This window comes from Syngnathoides biaculeatus, chromosome 15, assembly GCF_019802595.1.
Source record: "Syngnathoides biaculeatus isolate LvHL_M chromosome 15, ASM1980259v1, whole genome shotgun sequence".
NCBI classification, from domain to species: Eukaryota; Metazoa; Chordata; class Actinopteri; order Syngnathiformes; family Syngnathidae; genus Syngnathoides; species Syngnathoides biaculeatus.
The window spans coordinates 22223820-22241378 of NC_084654.1; the positions used below are offsets into that span (position 1 = coordinate 22223820).

The following is a 17559-nucleotide window of genomic DNA, read 5'->3' on the forward strand; positions in this document are numbered from 1 at the left end:
GGAATCTTGGTTTCAGGTATTCTGTATTGAAATCTACGTGATGTACTCCATTCATTCGGAATATTAAAAACATTTACAATAGAGTACTTTTAGGTGTTACTTTGTGTAAAAAAAAAAAATAATAGTAAAAAAAGCCCAATCCGTTTAATAGTGATAGCTGCCATTTTTCCTCTCTTTTTTTTATTTATTTTTTTTAAATATGATGTGCACCCTGCTGGGCATCCCCATGGGGAGCTAGTGAGTGACGTCACTGCTCCATACTGTGCTCTTTTTTTTTTTTGTCGGAGCAGCGCAGAAGAGGAGGACGAGGAAGAAGAGGAGACGCAGCAGCAGCAGCAGGAGGAGGAAGAAGAAGAAGAAGATTGTGTCGCTTCGCGAACGTTTTGCATGTGCAAACGTCGTCGTGGAGGCGAAGTGCGCCTGAGTCGGGGGCCGTGTATTTCCGCGGGAAGGAGGAGGTGCAGCGGTGAAGATGCACGAGGAAATGGTCAAAATGGCAGCGGAGTGACGTGTTAAATGCTTCGAGGGGCTCGCGGAGGAACGCCAGGCGGAGATCACCCCCTTCCTCTCCCGGGTCGACGAGGAAAAGCCGCCGCGAGGATGTCCGCTTAACCCGCATTCCAGCAAATAGACGGCACCCGAGCCACCCCCACCCTCCACTGCACCACCCCACACATTGATGGAATGCGACCCGAGTGACTTCCCGACCCGCTCATCGCCCACCGCGACATGGCCGAGGCCAGAGAGCCGAACGTGGAGATCGACCCGGACTTCGAGCCCCAGAAGCGGCCGCGCTCTTGCACTTGGCCGCTGCCCCGTCCGGAGCTCGGCGCTGCGGGCAAACCGGGGGCCAGCGACGCTGATGTCATCCCCGAAGAAGATGACGACGACGACGAGGAGGGAGGAGGCGGAGGTGCGCCCCGGGAGAGCGCCGGGACTCTCGCGCTGAGCGCGCGCGCTCCCTCCGGCCTCCGGGTAGCTTCGGAGGCCGCGGACGGCTCGCCGTCGCCGGCGCAACTGGCGACGGCGGCGGCCGCCCCGGCTTCGCAACAGCTGCGGAAGTCGTCGGCCCGCCGGAACGCCTGGGGCAACTACTCGTACGCGGACCTCATCACGCAGGCCATCGAGTCGTCCCCCGAGAAGAGGCTCACCTTGTCGCAGATCTACGACTGGATGGTCCGCTCGGTGCCCTACTTCAAGGACAAGGGAGACAGCAACAGCTCGGCCGGGTGGAAGGTCAGCGAGCTCCGGACGTTCCGGACGTCACCGCGGCGCGCACCTGCAACGCCGCCACATTGATAGGCAAAACTAAAATTGGGGAGAGGGGGAGTCAATTATAGTCAAAAATTATTCACTGGGGGCTTTCGGCATTTTTTATTATTTTATTTACAAATTTATATTTTAAAAAGCTACACTTTTATGTAAGTTAACAAATGTGAAGCTTTATCATTTTTTCTGCAATTTGTGTTTTAGCTGCATTACAAAAAGTTATTTGATGCATTTTTCTCTCAAAGTTCTGCGGAACACTCTCCAGCCATCCATTTTCCTTACCGCTTATCCTCACGAGCGTTGGTCAAACACAAAAGAAGTGAAGCACGTCACTCTCACTACATGTTAGAACTGCAATCCCAATATTCAGTTGAATACAATACATCCATCCATTTTCAACAAAACGCTCATAAAAATGAATACAAAAATACATCCAACTCAAATCAACTTTCCCCATTGAAATCAATGGAAATAGGATTAATCTGTTCCACCTCCAAAAATATCTTTAATAAACATCCATCCGTCCATTTTCTTACCCGCTTATCCTCACAAGGGTCGCGGGGAGTGCTGGAGCCGATCACAGTTGTCCACGGGCAGGAGGCGGGGCACACCCTGAACTGCTCGCCAGCCAATCGCAGGGCACGTAGAGGCAAACAACCACACTCACAATCACACCTAGGGGCAATTTGGGAAGTGGGAGGAAACCGGAGTGCCCGGAGAACGTGCAAACTCCACACAGGCGGGTCCGGGTTCAGACCGGGACTTCAGAACTGTGAGGCCAATGCTGACCCACCGTGCCTCTTATTTACATATTTGGCTAAATATATCACAAGTTTTGTGGATGACAATTTCACCTCCGTTTAACAGAAATTGTGAGAGTATAAACGAAAAGCAGCCATGACAAAGATACATCTGCTTTATGGGAAGATGAGAAATTATGTCATATCATTTGTGTAGTTTGTTGGGTTTTGTTTTTTTGTTTTGCCATTCTTAACATATTTTTTTTTTAGCTACTGTGCTTTTTGTTAGTGCAGACTGTGTAACATCATTTCTTTTTTTTAATTGAAATTTTAGCGTGTGTGAGTGCTTCCGGCTAACATTTCGGCTACGTTTGTTTTGCGGACATATCCAGATTGAACGTATACCCCCCCCCCCGACCCCCCCACCCAAACGCTTCACGTATGACGTTGAAGGATTACGGCCCTGCTTGGGAAAACCAATTCATCTGTCGCGAAATCAAGTCTGATGAGAGCTTTGCGAGATTTGTGTATTTGTGACGGGGATAGATTTTTGTAATCCTGCAGTGCGCACGCGGGGGCACCAGGGTCGACTCCTGGGAACTTTTCTTGGAGGAACGACTGCGCGGTCTCGTTTTTTTCCCCCCGGGTTCCGCAATTTTCGAAGCACGGATTCCAGGTGGAGTTACGCGAAAAACGTGACGAACGGAATCATCTGCTCGCTCTATTTTGCGACTTTTCCGGTTCCTCTCGAGGTTTTGTTTTGTTCTTCCGAAGAACCTGGTCGGGAATCGCGGCATTATTGACGCTGAACCTGATTTAAGACATACATATTTCAAAAAGAGTGATTTTGCCGCATGTTGGAAACTTTTGACCCGAGGTACGTGCTTCCTGTTATTTCACTTTTTGCTTTGTAAATATAGGAATGGAAATAAACTCGCCTTTCCTCCGCAGAACTCCATCCGGCACAACCTGTCCCTGCACAGCCGCTTCGTGAAGGTCCAGAACGAAGGCACGGGGAAGAGCTCGTGGTGGATGGTCAACCCGGACGGCGGCAAAGGCGGCAAGGCGCCGCGCCGGCGCGCCGTCTCCATGGACAACAGCAAGTACATGAAGGGCGCCCGGGGTCGCGCCACCAAGAAGAAAGCCTCGCTGCAGGCCGCCCAGGACGGCAGCTCCGAGAGCTCGTCCAGCCTCTCCAAGTGGACGGGCAGCCCCACGTCGCGCAGCAGCGACGAGCTGGACGCCTGGACCGACTTCCGCTCGCGCACCAACTCCAACGCCAGCACGCTGAGCGGGCGGCTGTCGCCCATCCTGGCCAACCTGGAACTGGACGAGGTGCCCGTGGACGACTCGCCGCTGTCCCCCATGCTGTACTCCAGCCCCAGCAGTGTGTCGCCGTCGGCGGGGCCCGCCGGCCTCTCCGACCTGGCCGGCACCATGAACCTCAACGACGGGCTGGCAGACGACCTGATGGACGACCTGCTCGACAACATGGGCGTGATGGCGTCGCAGCAGCCTCCTCCCGCCGAGGACGACGACGACAAAGGCCAGGGGGGGGCCGTCTTCACCTTCGGCAGCCCCGTCGGCAGCTACGTCCCCAACCCGCTTTTCAGCCCGCCGTCCATCGCCAGCCTGCGCCAGCCGCCCATGCAGACCATCCAGGAGAACAAGCAGACCACCTTCTCCTGCGCCGCACACCTGACCCTGCAGGACCTCCTCAGCCTGGACTCCGGCAACGTCCTGCTCACCCAGTCCGACCCGCTCATGTCGCAGGCCAGCACCGCCGTGGCGCTGCAGAACTCCCGCCGCAACGCGCTGCTTCTGCGCAAAGACCACGTCCCCCCCCCCGCCAACGTGCAGGCGCAGGTCCCGACCGTCCCCGGCGGAAACGGCCTCAAGTCTCCCGCCAAGGGATCCCCGGCCTTGCCCGGCCAGGACCGCTTCCCCGCCGCCGACCTGGACCTGGAGGTGTTCAATGGCGGCCTGGAATGCGACATGGACTCCATCATCCGCAACGAGCTGATGGACGCCGACTGCCTGGACCTGAGCTTTGACGCCGCCCACAACGCCAACGTCCCCCCGGGGGGGTTCAAGCGGACGTCGGCGCAGAGCTGGGTCCAGAGCTGAGGCGCTCGGGACGCGGCGGGAACGAGACTCCGCTAGCGGGAGAAGAAAGTGTTCAAGTGTTGGCGTCGTATTATTATTTTTGCCATCCTGGTTAATTTGAGGTGTGACAGTAAAGAAACAAGACCAGCTGGCCACAGACCTCAATGCGTTAAACCGGATCAGATGTGCGGATGTTGACTCCGGATCAAATGGACTAATTTGTCTGATCTGGCTCCTGAGGACTTTGAAGTCCGACAGAGAAACGAGACCCTGACTCTTTTTTTTTTTTTTTTTTAAACGACGAAATGATCGCCGTAACGCCGATCGCTTCGGTTTTTCTTTTGCTTGGTCCGCCGCCGCACTTAAAGGTTTTGGGTCTTGTTCTCTGAAGTCACACATACAAAAAAAAAAAAAAACATAATTGAACCTGAGCGATGTGTACATCAGTTTCATACCGGGACAGGAACAAAAGAAAAAAAAAAGTTGCGTTTGTCTCAGGGAAGATTATTACGTTCTCTCGCGTCGACATTTTTTTTTTTGCCAAACCGGGACCGAGACCCCGTTTACACCACAAAAAACAAATTAAAAAAAATGATACTTGACATCTTTATTTATGTTTTGTCTTTGATGAGAGGCTAGAACGAAAAGTTGATGCATACCAAATATCAACGTGTACAGCTACATTGTGTGCTTTATTTCTGCGCGTATTTTTGGTCATTAGAAACAGGATAACATTGACGCGCTCGCCGGTGTGCGACGTTTAGCGTCAATGACGCGGTTAGCGCGCTGTAGACTGCGTTTACATCACAACTGGGATTTCCGTCGCCTTGCCAACCACGTGCCCACGTGGAGATCGCATTCAGCGCTAGTGAACCCACCAAACCATTAGCGTCGCGTACGTAACGTTAGCAGTTGTGGCGGACGACGTGGCCAAACCCAAATAACCCCGCAGTCACACTCGCGTCGACAATTTTGCCAAACATCATAAGGACGCTATCAGAAGCTAATCCTGCTAACACTGTTAGATAAGGCTAATGTGTGCTAACACTGCAGCTCTGCTTACCTTTGGCCCTTTTCAGCCAAAATGAGCCACTGGAACTTTGGCCGGACCATCAATGTGGGGAGGGGGTGGGGGGGGTAAACAAAACAAACTCTGTCCCCTTTGAAGGTACGTCAAAACTGAAACTCTCGATTACGACGCAATTAGCATTCGCGTACCACTAAGATGCAACACGACGAGAGTTCTTCGGGACTGCGCCTGCTTTACACGCGAAAAATATAATAATTTAGTCACGATGCGATCTAATCACTCCAAGTAAAATGCGGTTCATCTGCCACGGTCACCACGACGACGGGTCGGGATTAATTCGCATTTCCGTACCGAAGCCACGTTGTACTTTATCGGAACTACAGCAACGACTCACGTTCACATATTGTAAACATTCATTTTCTGACTTTTTTTTTTTTTTTTTTTATTGCGGTATTGCACTTTTATTCCCATCACATCGTTAAGACCTTTCCCGGAAAATTTTGCTTACCCCCCACCTTAAATTTATATTTTTCTCATCTTAAGATTTTTTTTCCATTTATATTGCACCTTTACTACCGTAATATTGCAAAAATATTTTCATAAAATTAGGATTTATAACAATTTGGGTATTATCCCAATTTTTATTTCACTAATATTGTGATTCAACAACTTTGCTTTATTCTCACAATAATTTTTTTTCTTGTTGTATCGCACCTTTATTCCTCATGGTGATTCCCCCCCCCCCCCGCTAAATCCAAATATTATTACCCCAATTTTAATATACAAATTTCATTCATCGTATTGGCTTTATTCTCATGAGTTTTTTCACAGAAAATTGAAAGTTTTTCACGCAACTTTTTTCCCCACAATTTTGGCTTTTTCCACATTATTTTACAATTTTACTCTTGTAAATATGGCATTTTTTTTTCACATCCCTTTGTTGTAATAATTTTAAACCTTCATACGAGTTAATTTGACTTTCACGATCACTTAAGACTCGTCTCGTAAAAGTTTTTTTTTTTCAAGTCTGCTTTTTTTTTTTAAAATAATATTGCTCCTTTATTCCCGTAATTTAATGACTGACATTGTAAAATTAGGATTTTTTTTCTTCCCCCCCTGCATGGATTTCCAGTTTTATTCTTGCAATATTATTACAGTGTTGTCACTTGAACTTCATCTGACTGTTCCTGCAATATTGAACTTTACATTGGGTACTGATCTATTATGTTTGTTAATCGCTGTACGTCGATCAATAACTTGACGAGATGTGCAGTCCAGACCAAACTAAACAACAGGAGACGTATAAGCTATTCTTTAATTCTGTGATATTGCTCGTTATTTTTTTCCTCTCTCTTGTAGAGAAACTCGCCAAACAACGCGATGAAAAGTTGCAGTGTAACGGCAGCCTACAGAGGACACTTTGCAATATTTCCACTGTCTGTTTTGGTGACTTTTGGTGCTATAAATATGAAAATAGGAGGGTGGGGTATTAGCAAAGGCACCTCCCGCCTTTTAAATCAACACCACAGTAGGTGCTGCCACCTTGTGACGGGGGCCGGTATCTTCAGAGCCATTCTAACCCCTTTTAAGATCACACAATTTGAAAATATTGCCAAATGTTTCTGCGCGCACACCTAAAAAGTGTACAGAGTGGAAGGAGCCAGGCTACAATAAGGGCACTTGAGTTTTTTGTGCATTTTAAATTTTGTTCTTTTTTTGCACCAGTCATGTGACACCTTGTTTTTAAATCCCTTTTTAAAGTTTAGCGCCATTTTCTAATGATAGTATTTGAAGTGTGAAATCATTTGTGTGCGATGACGTCAGCCCGCTTCTCTTTCTGGCGCAAGAACAAAACAAAAAAAAGAAAAGAAATGTAAATAAAGCCTTCACTCTAGCGAATGTCTTTCGGGTGTGTGTAAAAAATGAAAATGAAATTCCGCTGAAAAAAGGAATCGCATGCTTCCGGGTAGGCCCGGCTTTGGCTGTCTCCTATTGGCTCCTCGGCTCTGAGGTCCCAGCCAATAGGTCCTCTGTATCTAAGGGGACTGCCGCTGATCTTTTTTTTTTTTTTTTTTACGCATTTATAAAATGTAGCTTAGTTTGCCGTTGCCATGGTAGCGCTTAAGGGCACGGCAAGACCGGGGCAGTTCAATATTTGAATATTTTAAATGATATTGTTGTGTTCAAGAGCAAACAAACCGAAATTAAGACTTCCCAGAGACCATTGAAATAAAAACAAGCATTCTGTTTTTCTTTTAAGTAAGAAGTGAATATATTATCATCGATTTGAAAAATGTCTGCTGTTACTGCGTCGTCTATGGTGTTCATTTTTTTTTTAACTACATTTGCCAAACGTTTTCATGCGAGTTGGAGAGCATGAAGCTAGTTTACGAGCGCTGCTAATGCTACAGAGTGGAAAAAGTAGCCAAAAAAAAAAGTTGATTTGGCATAAATTATTGTCAAATTACTTGTTTCTATATGTTCAATAAAAAATTAAGTAGAGTTTAAAGCCTATGTGCTGAAATAATCATCTCGGAAAGACAAAATTAGCTTAACGTTAGCTCACCCGTGTGTGTTTTTTTTCTTGTCAGATGTCGGCAAAAGTCCGCCATTTTAGTGAGTTGTAAACTGCCGAATTTGCACATTTCTTTGGCATCTTGTTTTTACATATCGAAATATCAACCACCCCCCCCAATAAAATGAATCCCAGCACCCCCAAACCTCTGATCCCGTCAACTGCCCCCGACGCGACGCACTGCAAACGAGGAAGCTGAAATGTTGTTTAAAAAAAATAAAAATTACAACAGCTCGGTGTCGCCCTTTGAATGAACTTTATTTAAACTATTTTTGTCTGCCGCATTTGTTTTTTTTTTTTTTTTTTAAATGAACGGCAGGAGTGTTGTTTACCGGTTCTGTGCTGCCGGGCCGAGCCGAGCTCAGCCCTGCAACGGTGGCGGTCCGGCGGCGGTGTAGAGGCAGGAGACGGTCCCGGCCTGGATCTGGAAGGTGTGTCCGTGGAAGCGGCGGCCGGAGATCCGGTCGACGACGGAGACGGGCTGGTCCGCGTGGCCGTCCCGGCCGTGCGGCTTCGCCGGCCCCTGGCCCGGCCCGTTCGCCGCGTGCAGGTTCTCCGCGGCCTCCTTGCTGAGGGCGATGACGTGCGCGGGCTCGGCCCGCGGCGCGGCCTGAGCCTCCTCCGGCGTACCGAACGTCGCGATCTGAGGCATGACCAAGCCGATCTCCTGCGCCTGACCCGCGGCTAGGCTGATGTTGTCCCCGGTCACCAGAAGCTGGATCTCCTGCTCCGGGCCCGCAGCCAGCTGATACTTCTGGACCTGGTCGGAGTTTTAGTAGCGCACAACGTTTACTTCACAAAGCGGGCTCCATTATTTTACATTTATGTAATGATTGCTTTTGTCTTTTTTCACGAGTTTTGTTCATTTCCAACTTCAGCTCATTCAATACAGTACAATCTCAAATTATCTTTTCTCATTGAAACGAGTGGAAATGGCATTAATCCGTTCCAGCCCTCCTATGTACAATATTTTTGTGATGTAAATTTTAATGGCTCTCGCAAATATTGTTCTTTATGAAAAACATAATTTATCATATAATTTAGCTAGCTTAACAGATAGATACTTTTAATTTTAATTGATTTTTTTTTCTATTTTCTGTTACCATTCAAATTGTGCATGTTACAGAGGCTTACACTCCAGTAATTTTCCACCTACAAGCTGCAACTTTTTTCACACGCTTATCAACCCCGCGGTCTATGGGGTGATGCGGCTAATTTGCGCATTTTTTTTCTAACGGCCGCAAGGGGGCACTCGTACGAGTGAGACATGTGGAATATATGTGCCGAGGAAGTGACTTTTACCGGCCCAGTGAGCGCTGTGCTAGCATGTTGCTGCTGTGTTACTGGTGTTTCTCAGTGATATTTACTGACAAGTTTTATTTTAACCGGCCCTGTTAGCGTTAGCGCCAGCGTTAGTGCCGCGCTAGCGTTAAACTCTGTGTACCGTCTTTTTTTGTAAATATCTCATGTTTGAACGTGGGTTTCAATGTGGGCACTTGCGGCTTTTACACAGCTGCGGCGTATGTCTGTACCAAATGGTATTTCCTGGGTGAGGCTTATAATCAGGTGCGTCTCTGTAGGCCGGGATTTACAGTAATATTAAATATCTCATTCTTCGGCTTGCCACACTCTTTTCTGAGGTGGTACTTTGAAAATAAAACATTTGCGAACTACTATTTTATGCAATGTAGCAAAAACCTGCAGGCCGCCGCCGGCGCCGCCGCCGCGTTGGTCCTCCGGCTGCGGCGGCGGCGACACCTTCTCCTTGTCGTGGCTGTTGATGTGCGTCTTCAGGTTGTCGAGGCGCGTGAAGGAGAGGCCGCAGGCCGAGCAGTTGTAGGGCCTCCTGCCCGAGTGCGAGGCCACGTGGCGGCGGCGGGCGCTGCTGTCCGAAAAGGACTTGTCGCACACGCTGCAGCCGTACGGCTTCTCGCCTCTGAGGGACCGCGCGGGACATTTTCTCATTACTCGGTACTGCGGGTGTAAAACTAAGAAAACAGCGCAGCACTGAACGCATCACGAGAGTCTGGAGACTCGAGTACAAACATCAACAACGGAGGAGGACGAGGGGCCCGTTTTATCCGAAGGGAGACTGAGGCCAGACGGGGCCAAGCAGAGACTGCGGAGTACAAAACTGGAAGATCCAGATCTGAATGAGGGGTCGGCACCCGTTTTTGTTTTGTTTTTTTAAAAGGGGACAAAAGTGCATGTTCATTTGTAAAAAAAAAAAAAACTGGCGACCAGTGCAGAATGTAGTCTGCCTTTCATCCGAAGCTAGCTTGGATAAGCTCCAGCTTTCCCACAACCCTTGTGAGGATAGGCAGCTTGGATAATGACATGACAAGAAAACACACGCTTCATTGTAATGATACTTATAATTTACCAATTATTTAATTAAAAAAAAAAAAAAGAATGATTACGTTTTTTTCCCCTATTTTAAAAATATGAGGTCGTCCCACAGAGACCCTCCCATAGGAAACTGTAAAAACCTGCTGCAGCGAACGCACCACGCGGAACGACGCCCCCTAGAGGAAAACAAGTAGACTTATTTTATCGCTGGGCGGCAGGAAAATGGAGCGCTGCAGCCAACTGCGGACTAAAAGACCGCAAATGGGACGGTAAACAGAACTTGAGCTATCGTTAGCGAGTTGGACACGGACGCTACCAAACTTTTGCCGGGTCGGTTGTCTTCTCACCTGTGTATGCGGATGTGCGTCTGCAAGGTGCTCTTGACGGAAAAACACTTCCCGCAGATCTCGCACGTGAACGGCTTTTCACCTGCCACGGCAACCGGAACATTCAGGAGGAAAGTGGACCCACAATCAAGTGCACCCCCCCCCCTCATCTCATCTCAAATCATCTTCACCCATTGAAGTGAATGGAAACGCCATTAATCCGTTCCAGCACTCCCAACAGCCACCGACTAAATACATACTCCCGGTAACAATATCTTTGTGATATCATGTGACGTCACGCGCGGTGGCGATTGGTCGGGAATTTTACCTGTGTGAGTGCGCAGGTGCTTCTTCAACTGGGCCGTATCCAAAAACTTGCGCTGACACTGAGCGCACTCTGGAAGTGATTTTCCTATGATGAATGCACACGTAACAATGAGAGAAAAAAAATCCATCTTCTTAGCCGCTTATCCTCACAAGGGTCGCGGGGCGTGCTGGAGCATATCCGAGCTGTCAACGGGAAGGAGGCGGGGTACACCCTGAACTGGTTGCCAGCCCATCACAATAAATAAATTAAAAAAAAAAAAAAAAATCAATGAAATAAAATCTTCGTCCCCCCCCCCAAAAAAAAAAACAAACAATTTTAATTGTTGATTAATAAAAGTGACTAATTGGTAAGACCTAGAACAGCGAGTCTCAAAAGTGTGATATGACTGGCGACCAGTTCAGGGCGTAGTCCGCCTTTCACCCGAAGTTAGCTGGGGTAGTCTCCGGCTTTCCCGCAACCCTTGTGAGGATAAGCGGCTCGGATAATGACATGTTGACAGTCAGAGTTGACGGTATGGGATATTTGGTAAGTGCACTTAAGTACAGTTCAGTTGTATTTAACCCTTAATTGCAAAATAATTGCCTTTTACCTTTTTTCTATTGGCATTCAAACTTTTTTTAGGGTACATATATTTTTAAAATATATGTGCAATACATATGAATTGAATCATAACGTAAATCACTTAGGTATGTCGGTATTTTTCCTTTATTACAGCGCAATGTTGATGTTATGTTACACTGCCTTACAATATTATCAAATATACTTTTGAGGATTAAAGATGATTATTTTTGATGAACACTTTGGCCTACTACGCTTCAGTATATTTAAGTTGGCTGTGACGGATGTACTTGGAACACTGGGAAGTCTTTTTTTAGGTGGTACAGTACAAGCTCGGTTCTCGACCACGATCCGTTCCAGAAGGTGATTTGTTCAAAAACCGAATCGACATTTCCCATTACAATCAATGGAAAAAGAAATAATGCGTTCCAAGCCTAACAAAATTTGGCTTTTTAAAGCATTTTTTTTTAGCTTTTCCTGATAATAAACTGCATAGAAGAAATGTGTGTATAGTTTAAATACTTTGTATAATAAAATGAAAGTACACACGGACACACACACTTGGTTCCATCTGACCTGTGTGGACTCTGTAATGACTTTTCAGCTGCCTCCTCTGACTGAAACTCTTCTCACATTTGTCGCAGCCGAACGACTTGTTTTCTACGGGACAAAACGGCCGTACCATGAGCCACATCCGCACCTGGGGGGGGGGGGGGTAAACGGATGTAAACGACACCGGATCACCTTGGTGGAGGTTCATGTGTTCCAGCAGGCTGTGCTTGGTGGCGAGGGCTTTGGAGCAAACGCTGCACACAAACGGCGTCTCGCCGGTGTGCTTGCGCCGGTGCACCACCAGCGTGTGCTTCTGCGTGAACGCCGCGCCGCACTCCTGGCAGGAAAACGGCTTCTCTCCTGCATTGGGCGGGAGGTTGAGGGGGAGATTTCCGCAGGCAAAGTCATGTGGGGGATTTAAACACGTGTGATTCTCTTTGTTTGATGTTTAGTTTGACAGTGGCTTACAAAAAAACAAAAACGAATTGAATTTTTCCGTCTGCCAAATTGCTGCCTTGCTCACTGCCTTGAGATACGAGCGACCCAACCTATGAGTTTTTTCGGTCCCCCGGTGGCCATGTTGGGCACAGCAGAAGGAGTAGCACAATCTCCATTGAATCGAAACAAAAACTCAGGCAAATCTTTACATAACATTGAATGACGTGGTTCCCTCATAATTTTATAAAGTACATAAAATATTTTCGAGTGTTTTTTTTTTTTTTTTTTTCTTATGAAAATGTTTTTAGCGAGGCTGGAGGTCACCTGTGTGCGTGCGCCGGTGGATCTTCAGGAAGAGGTGGTTTTTGAAGCCCTTGCCACAGTCGTGGCACCTGGCCTCGGCGTTGGGGTACTTTCTCTTCCTGCCCCTCGTTGCCGGCTCCGCCCCTTCCCCTCCACCCCCTGGCGCGTCCCCGCCCACCTTATAGGCGTCGTACTTGGCAGGCGGCGTGATCTTGCGTCTCTCCGGGCGACCGGGCTGTTCTCCCCCTCGACTGCCGTCAGCTACGTCCCGCCGCTCGTCGGCGCGGTCGTCACGCGAGGGACTCTTCTTCCTCCGCTTCCTGACCAGCAGGCGCTTCTTGCCCCGCCCTCTCTTGCGTCGCGCGGTGTCCTGCAGCGCCCCGACGAGGTCGTCCACCTGCAGCAGCCGAGCCGCGGCCAGGAGCTCCTCGCCGGCGCCCTCCTCGACGCACACCCGGGCGCTGTAGATGAACTCCAGCGCCTTCCCGCACACGGCCGCCGCCACGCCGTCCAGCCGGTAGGTGTCCGCGCCGTCGGCGGTGAAGAGCTGCGAGAAGTAGTCGCTGCTCGCCGCCAGCAGGGCCTTGTGCGCCCGGAAGCGCTCGCCCTCCGCCAGCAGGGTGACGTCACACAGCACGTCGCACTTCCTGAGGCGCGCCAATTTTGTCAGGATGCTCGTCTTGTGCGAGGAAGACGAGGCCGTCAGCGTCATCTTCCTCAACGGAGCGATGCTAAAAAGAATTCAAAACACATTAGTGGGGCACGCCTGCGGTGACTATTAAATACAAAAAAAAATTGCTATGACTGCAAAAGTTGTGGCTTTGAAGACGTTTTGTGGGATAATGCCTTTAAGGGGTGTGGCCAAGTGAATTGGTACACACATAAAGATAATTTTTGTCCTGATTTTGCCCCTTCGAGACAAGTCAGACTATGTCATGTTCAATAAGATTATGCTTTATTTAAGGTATGTAACGACTAGATTCACCCCAATAATTGAGTTAAAAACGACTTGGGCCCGAGTTGGATCATCACTACGTGACGGAAGAAACAGCGTTAAAGCGCTTTGATGGTAGAAAGGCTCGATACAAGCGAAGGAAATTTACCACAAAACTGTTAAATGCCTGATTTTATGAACATGGAACATACAAAGAACATCTTACGATTTGAAAAAAATACCTTACATGTGTTGGCAAAAGTATTACGGTGTAATCTTCTGACTGCTGCTAGTTTCCAATCATGAAAGTTAGCTGGGATAGGCCGCATCACTCCTGTGAACCCTTGTAAGGATAAGCGGCTTGGAAAATGGAGGTGGAAAGTGCACCTCAAGTTGTGGATTTCATTTGAGTACTGGACTTTCTAATTCATGAAATGAATAAACAATGTCATCGTGAGTTTTGGGCGTGATTTGCAGCTCAACGGGTGAGCTACAATTTTAGGCTAGCGGCTAGCCACTCAGGTAGCTACCCAGTTAGCACCACATTGCTACTTTCCGGCGCGTTTCAGTGAAACCACAATTATAAAAAGATGAAATCGCTTAACATATATACATTTTGCCCCTAATCTGATTTTTGCAAAATAAATACGATAAAAATATATGATAAATATTTTACAAATTAAAAAAAGAAAAGTTAAACTAGCATCACGATTTTCTCTTTCACGTCACGTCAAGATATAGTTTAATAAAATATTATTTTGCACAAAACACGGTAATTGGTCGCAAATAGCATTTTCCTCATTTAAATAATCGCTGTCCGACAAAATTAAACTTTTAATAAGAGTATATTTAGTTCTACGTAGCTTTACAGTAGTCGTTTGAATTACTTACAACTATTTTGATGAGGATTCGACTAAGAACAACTGGGGGGAATTATATCAAAATAATTTTTAGCAGTTATGAACGTTGATAACGTTCTCAAAAGGTGTTTGCAGCTCAAACACCAACGTGCAACTTTTCCGGTTAGCCCTCCCATAAACACATGCTGTATGTGTATGCCTTTAAGAAAACGTCTGTTTGCTCTGTATCGGCGCAACAAAATTGAAACGAAACGGTGACTTAAGTAAATGAAGAAAAACTGACCAAAGATTTGCAGCACATTTGTTTAAAAAAGCCCCGTCGCATAATAAAGCGATAGTGAGCTGTTAGGACCTTACCGTGTTCGTGCTAACCGGAACAAGTCGGTCGAAAGAACTATCGCGAGACCTAGGCTCTGACGAGATCTCCGAATGACCCGATTTACACGCAGAGCGGATCGAAACGCGTATGAGAACAAATTATATTTCGATTAAATTTGACGTCGACGATGGACGTCAAGACGCAACAGAAAAGCTGGTTCGTTATATTTGCACAAGTGTTTACAAACATTTCGTTTTTGTTGTTAAAAATTGGTCCGTTGCTCGCACCTGCACGGAGGACCGTGCGTAATAATTATCATAGGAACAAAAGTCAAGGGCGCGACGTGCGAGCGACGCGCAACCAGGACACTTATCATAAACCTGTCAAATAAAAAAAAAAAAAAACGTTGAAAATGGTCACTTAATTATAACATGATACATTCCTGTCCAGGAAGGTGGCGGTGGTGGGCGCGGGCGTGGTGGGCTTCTCCACGGCCGTGCAGGTGGCCGAGGGTCTTCCCCGGTGCTCCGTCACCCTGCTGGCCGACAAGTTCAGCCCGGACACCACCAGCGACGGGGCCGCCGGGATCCTGCTCGTGGGCCAGTTTCCAGGTGGGCAACGAAGCGGTGCCATTTTCAATAATGAGGAATATGTGGTGTTTACATAATTCACCACCTGTATACCTTCTTTTTGTACTAGATATTCCCTTGGAACGCCAACGACGCTGGTTCCGGGACAGCTTCGACCACCTCCTGGCGATTGCGCAGTCCCAAGACGGACCCGAGGCGGGAGTGTTGCTCACCTCCGGGTAATACGTTCGTTCATTTTTTTAATAACGACCGGATCGGATCGATTTACGCTTTTAGACGCTGACGTCACCTTTCCTCGTGGATCCCTTCCAGCTGCCAAATCTTTAAGGAGCCCCCCGGCGACAAGAGGCCCTACTGGTGGGATTTGGTGTTCGGCTTCCGCTTCCTGAGCGAACGCGAGCTGCGCCGCTTTCCCGAGTACGCGTTCGGCCAGGCCTTCACCACCATCAAGTGCGAGTGCTCCGGCTACCTGCCGTGGCTCCGCAACAGGTCCGCCGTCTTCACCCCGCCCCACAACGCTCACAATTGTTTTCAGAAACGGGAAAAGTACGAGAGAAAAATGGATGGATTTAAAGCGAAATTGCTATTTTTTTCCACATTTTCTGACATTTTTTAAATATTTCTATCCCCATCATGTTTTGTTGGATTTTTTCCCCAATTTTTACTTTTTTTCTTATCTTAATGATGACATGCTCTGGATAAATCAATTTTTAAAGTGGGTTTTTTTTCAAATGTTTTTACTATTTTCTGGTATTTTTCATTATTATTTTTTTTTTTAATTGGTTGTACATTTTTTTTCCCTCCTAATATTTTGATTCACTTTTTTTCTTCTGAACTCTTTTCGGAATTGTTTTATGTCCAGATTCATAAAAGTCGGTGGTAAGGTGGAGCAGAGGAAAGTTAATATTATTTTTTCCAAAATTTTCTGACCCTCTTTAAATATTTCTATACCCATCCCGTTTTGTTGGGACTTTTTTCCCCCCCTTATCTTAGCTATGGAAAACAGATCAATTAAATTTTTAAATGTTTTTTTTTCCCAAATGTTTTCATGATTTTCTAGTATTTTTTCCTTTTTTTAATTGGTTGTACATTTTTTTCCCTCCTAATATTTTGATTCACTTTTCTCTTCAGAACTCCTCTCGGAATTGTTTTATGTCCAGATTCACGAAAGCCGGTGGTAAAGTGGAGGAGAGGAAACTTAATATTATTTTTTCCAAAATTTTCTGACCCTTTTTAAATATTTCTATACCCATCCTGTTTTGTTGTATTTTTTTCCCATTTTTTTTATTCATTTTTGCCCCCCTTATCTTAGCTATGGAAAACAGATCAATTAAATTAAAAAAAATTTTTTTTTTTTTCAAAATGTTTTCATTATTTTCTGGTATTTTTTCTTTTTTTTTCCATTCATTTTTTTCCCCCTCACAATATTTTGATTGACTTTTTTTCTTTTCGGAACTCCTCTCGGAATCGTTTCATGTCCAGATTCACGAAAGCCGGCGGTAAAGTGGAGCAGAGGAAAGTGTCGGGTCTCGAGGAGTTGAGCCCGGACTACGACGTCATCGTCAACTGCTCAAGCCTGGGATCCAAGGAGCTCGCGAGGGACGACGGGGTGTACCCGATCCGGGGCCAGGTCCTGAAAGCGGACGCCCCCTGGCTGCAGCACTTCATCCGCGACGGGGACGGGAAGACGTACGTCTATCCCGGCTCCCGCTCCGTCACTCTGGGCGGCACCCGGCAAGACGGAGACTGGCGCCTGGGGCCGGACCCCGCCGACACGGAGGGCATCCTGGAGCGCTGCTTCCGGCTGGAGCCGTCCCTGCGTCGGGGGAGGCTGCTGGGGGAGTGGGTCGGGCTCAGGCCCGGCAGGAGGAACCCCAGAGTGGAGAGGGAGGCGACCCGATTGGGCGACGGCCGCGGGGCGCATGTGGTGCACAACTACGGTCACGGAGGCTGGGGCGTCTCCCTAGCCTGGGGGACGGCGGCGGACGCCGCCGGGCTGGTCAGGCGCTGCCTTCAGGAAACGCACCCGCACGCCAAACTGTGATCTTCCTTCCACTGCCTTTAAACCATCCATCCATCCATCCATTTTTTTAGCCGCTTAACCTCAAAAGGGTCGCGGCCCAATCCCAGCTGTCCACGAGCGGGGCGAGGTACACCCTGAACCGGTCGCCAGCCAATCGCAGGGCATATCGAGACAGACAACAACCGCATTCACAATCACCCCAAGCGGCAATTTAGAGTGTCCAATTCATGTTGCGTGTTTTTGGGAGGTGGGAGGAAAC

At 47.6% G+C, this 17559-nt stretch overlaps 3 protein-coding genes across 12 annotated transcripts; 2 read left to right on the plus strand and 1 right to left on the minus strand.

Moving 5' to 3' along the window:
• Positions 1-2: 2 nt before the first annotated feature.
• Positions 3-4136, plus strand: foxo3a (forkhead box O3A). Its single transcript, XM_061844498.1, has 2 exons — positions 3-1236; positions 2961-4136. The coding sequence occupies exons 1-2, from the start codon at positions 730-732 to the stop codon at positions 4134-4136; spliced, it is 1683 nt and encodes a 560-aa protein (XP_061700482.1). The 5' UTR covers positions 3-729.
• zbtb24 (zinc finger and BTB domain containing 24) lies at positions 4031-15707 on the minus strand. Of its 10 annotated transcripts, XR_009798519.1 has the most exons (10): positions 14726-14856; positions 12596-13305; positions 12026-12193; positions 11858-11941; positions 10724-10807; positions 10417-10498; positions 9419-9656; positions 8053-8480; positions 4276-4500; positions 4051-4168 (listed from the first exon to the last, which is right to left on the minus strand). XR_009798519.1 is itself a non-coding variant. In XM_061844493.1 (9 exons), exons 2-8 carry the CDS (start codon positions 13284-13286, stop codon positions 8082-8084), a joined length of 1746 nt encoding a protein of 581 aa, XP_061700477.1. In that variant the 5' UTR covers positions 13287-13305; positions 14726-14856; the 3' UTR covers positions 4031-4168; positions 8053-8081. The 10 variants fall into 10 exon arrangements, 9 of the variants coding, with proteins under 9 accessions (XP_061700477.1, XP_061700478.1, XP_061700479.1 ...); XM_061844493.1 differs by lacking the exon at positions 4276-4500 and having other exon boundaries at positions 4031-4168; XM_061844494.1 differs by lacking the exon at positions 4051-4168 and having other exon boundaries at positions 4187-4500.
• Positions 14785-17516, plus strand: ddo (D-aspartate oxidase). Its single transcript, XM_061844503.1, has 5 exons — positions 14785-14903; positions 15138-15298; positions 15387-15495; positions 15590-15766; positions 16760-17516. The coding sequence occupies exons 1-5, from the start codon at positions 14875-14877 to the stop codon at positions 17319-17321; spliced, it is 1038 nt and encodes a 345-aa protein (XP_061700487.1). The 5' UTR covers positions 14785-14874; the 3' UTR covers positions 17322-17516.
• The last annotated feature ends 43 nt before the right edge of the window (positions 17517-17559 follow it).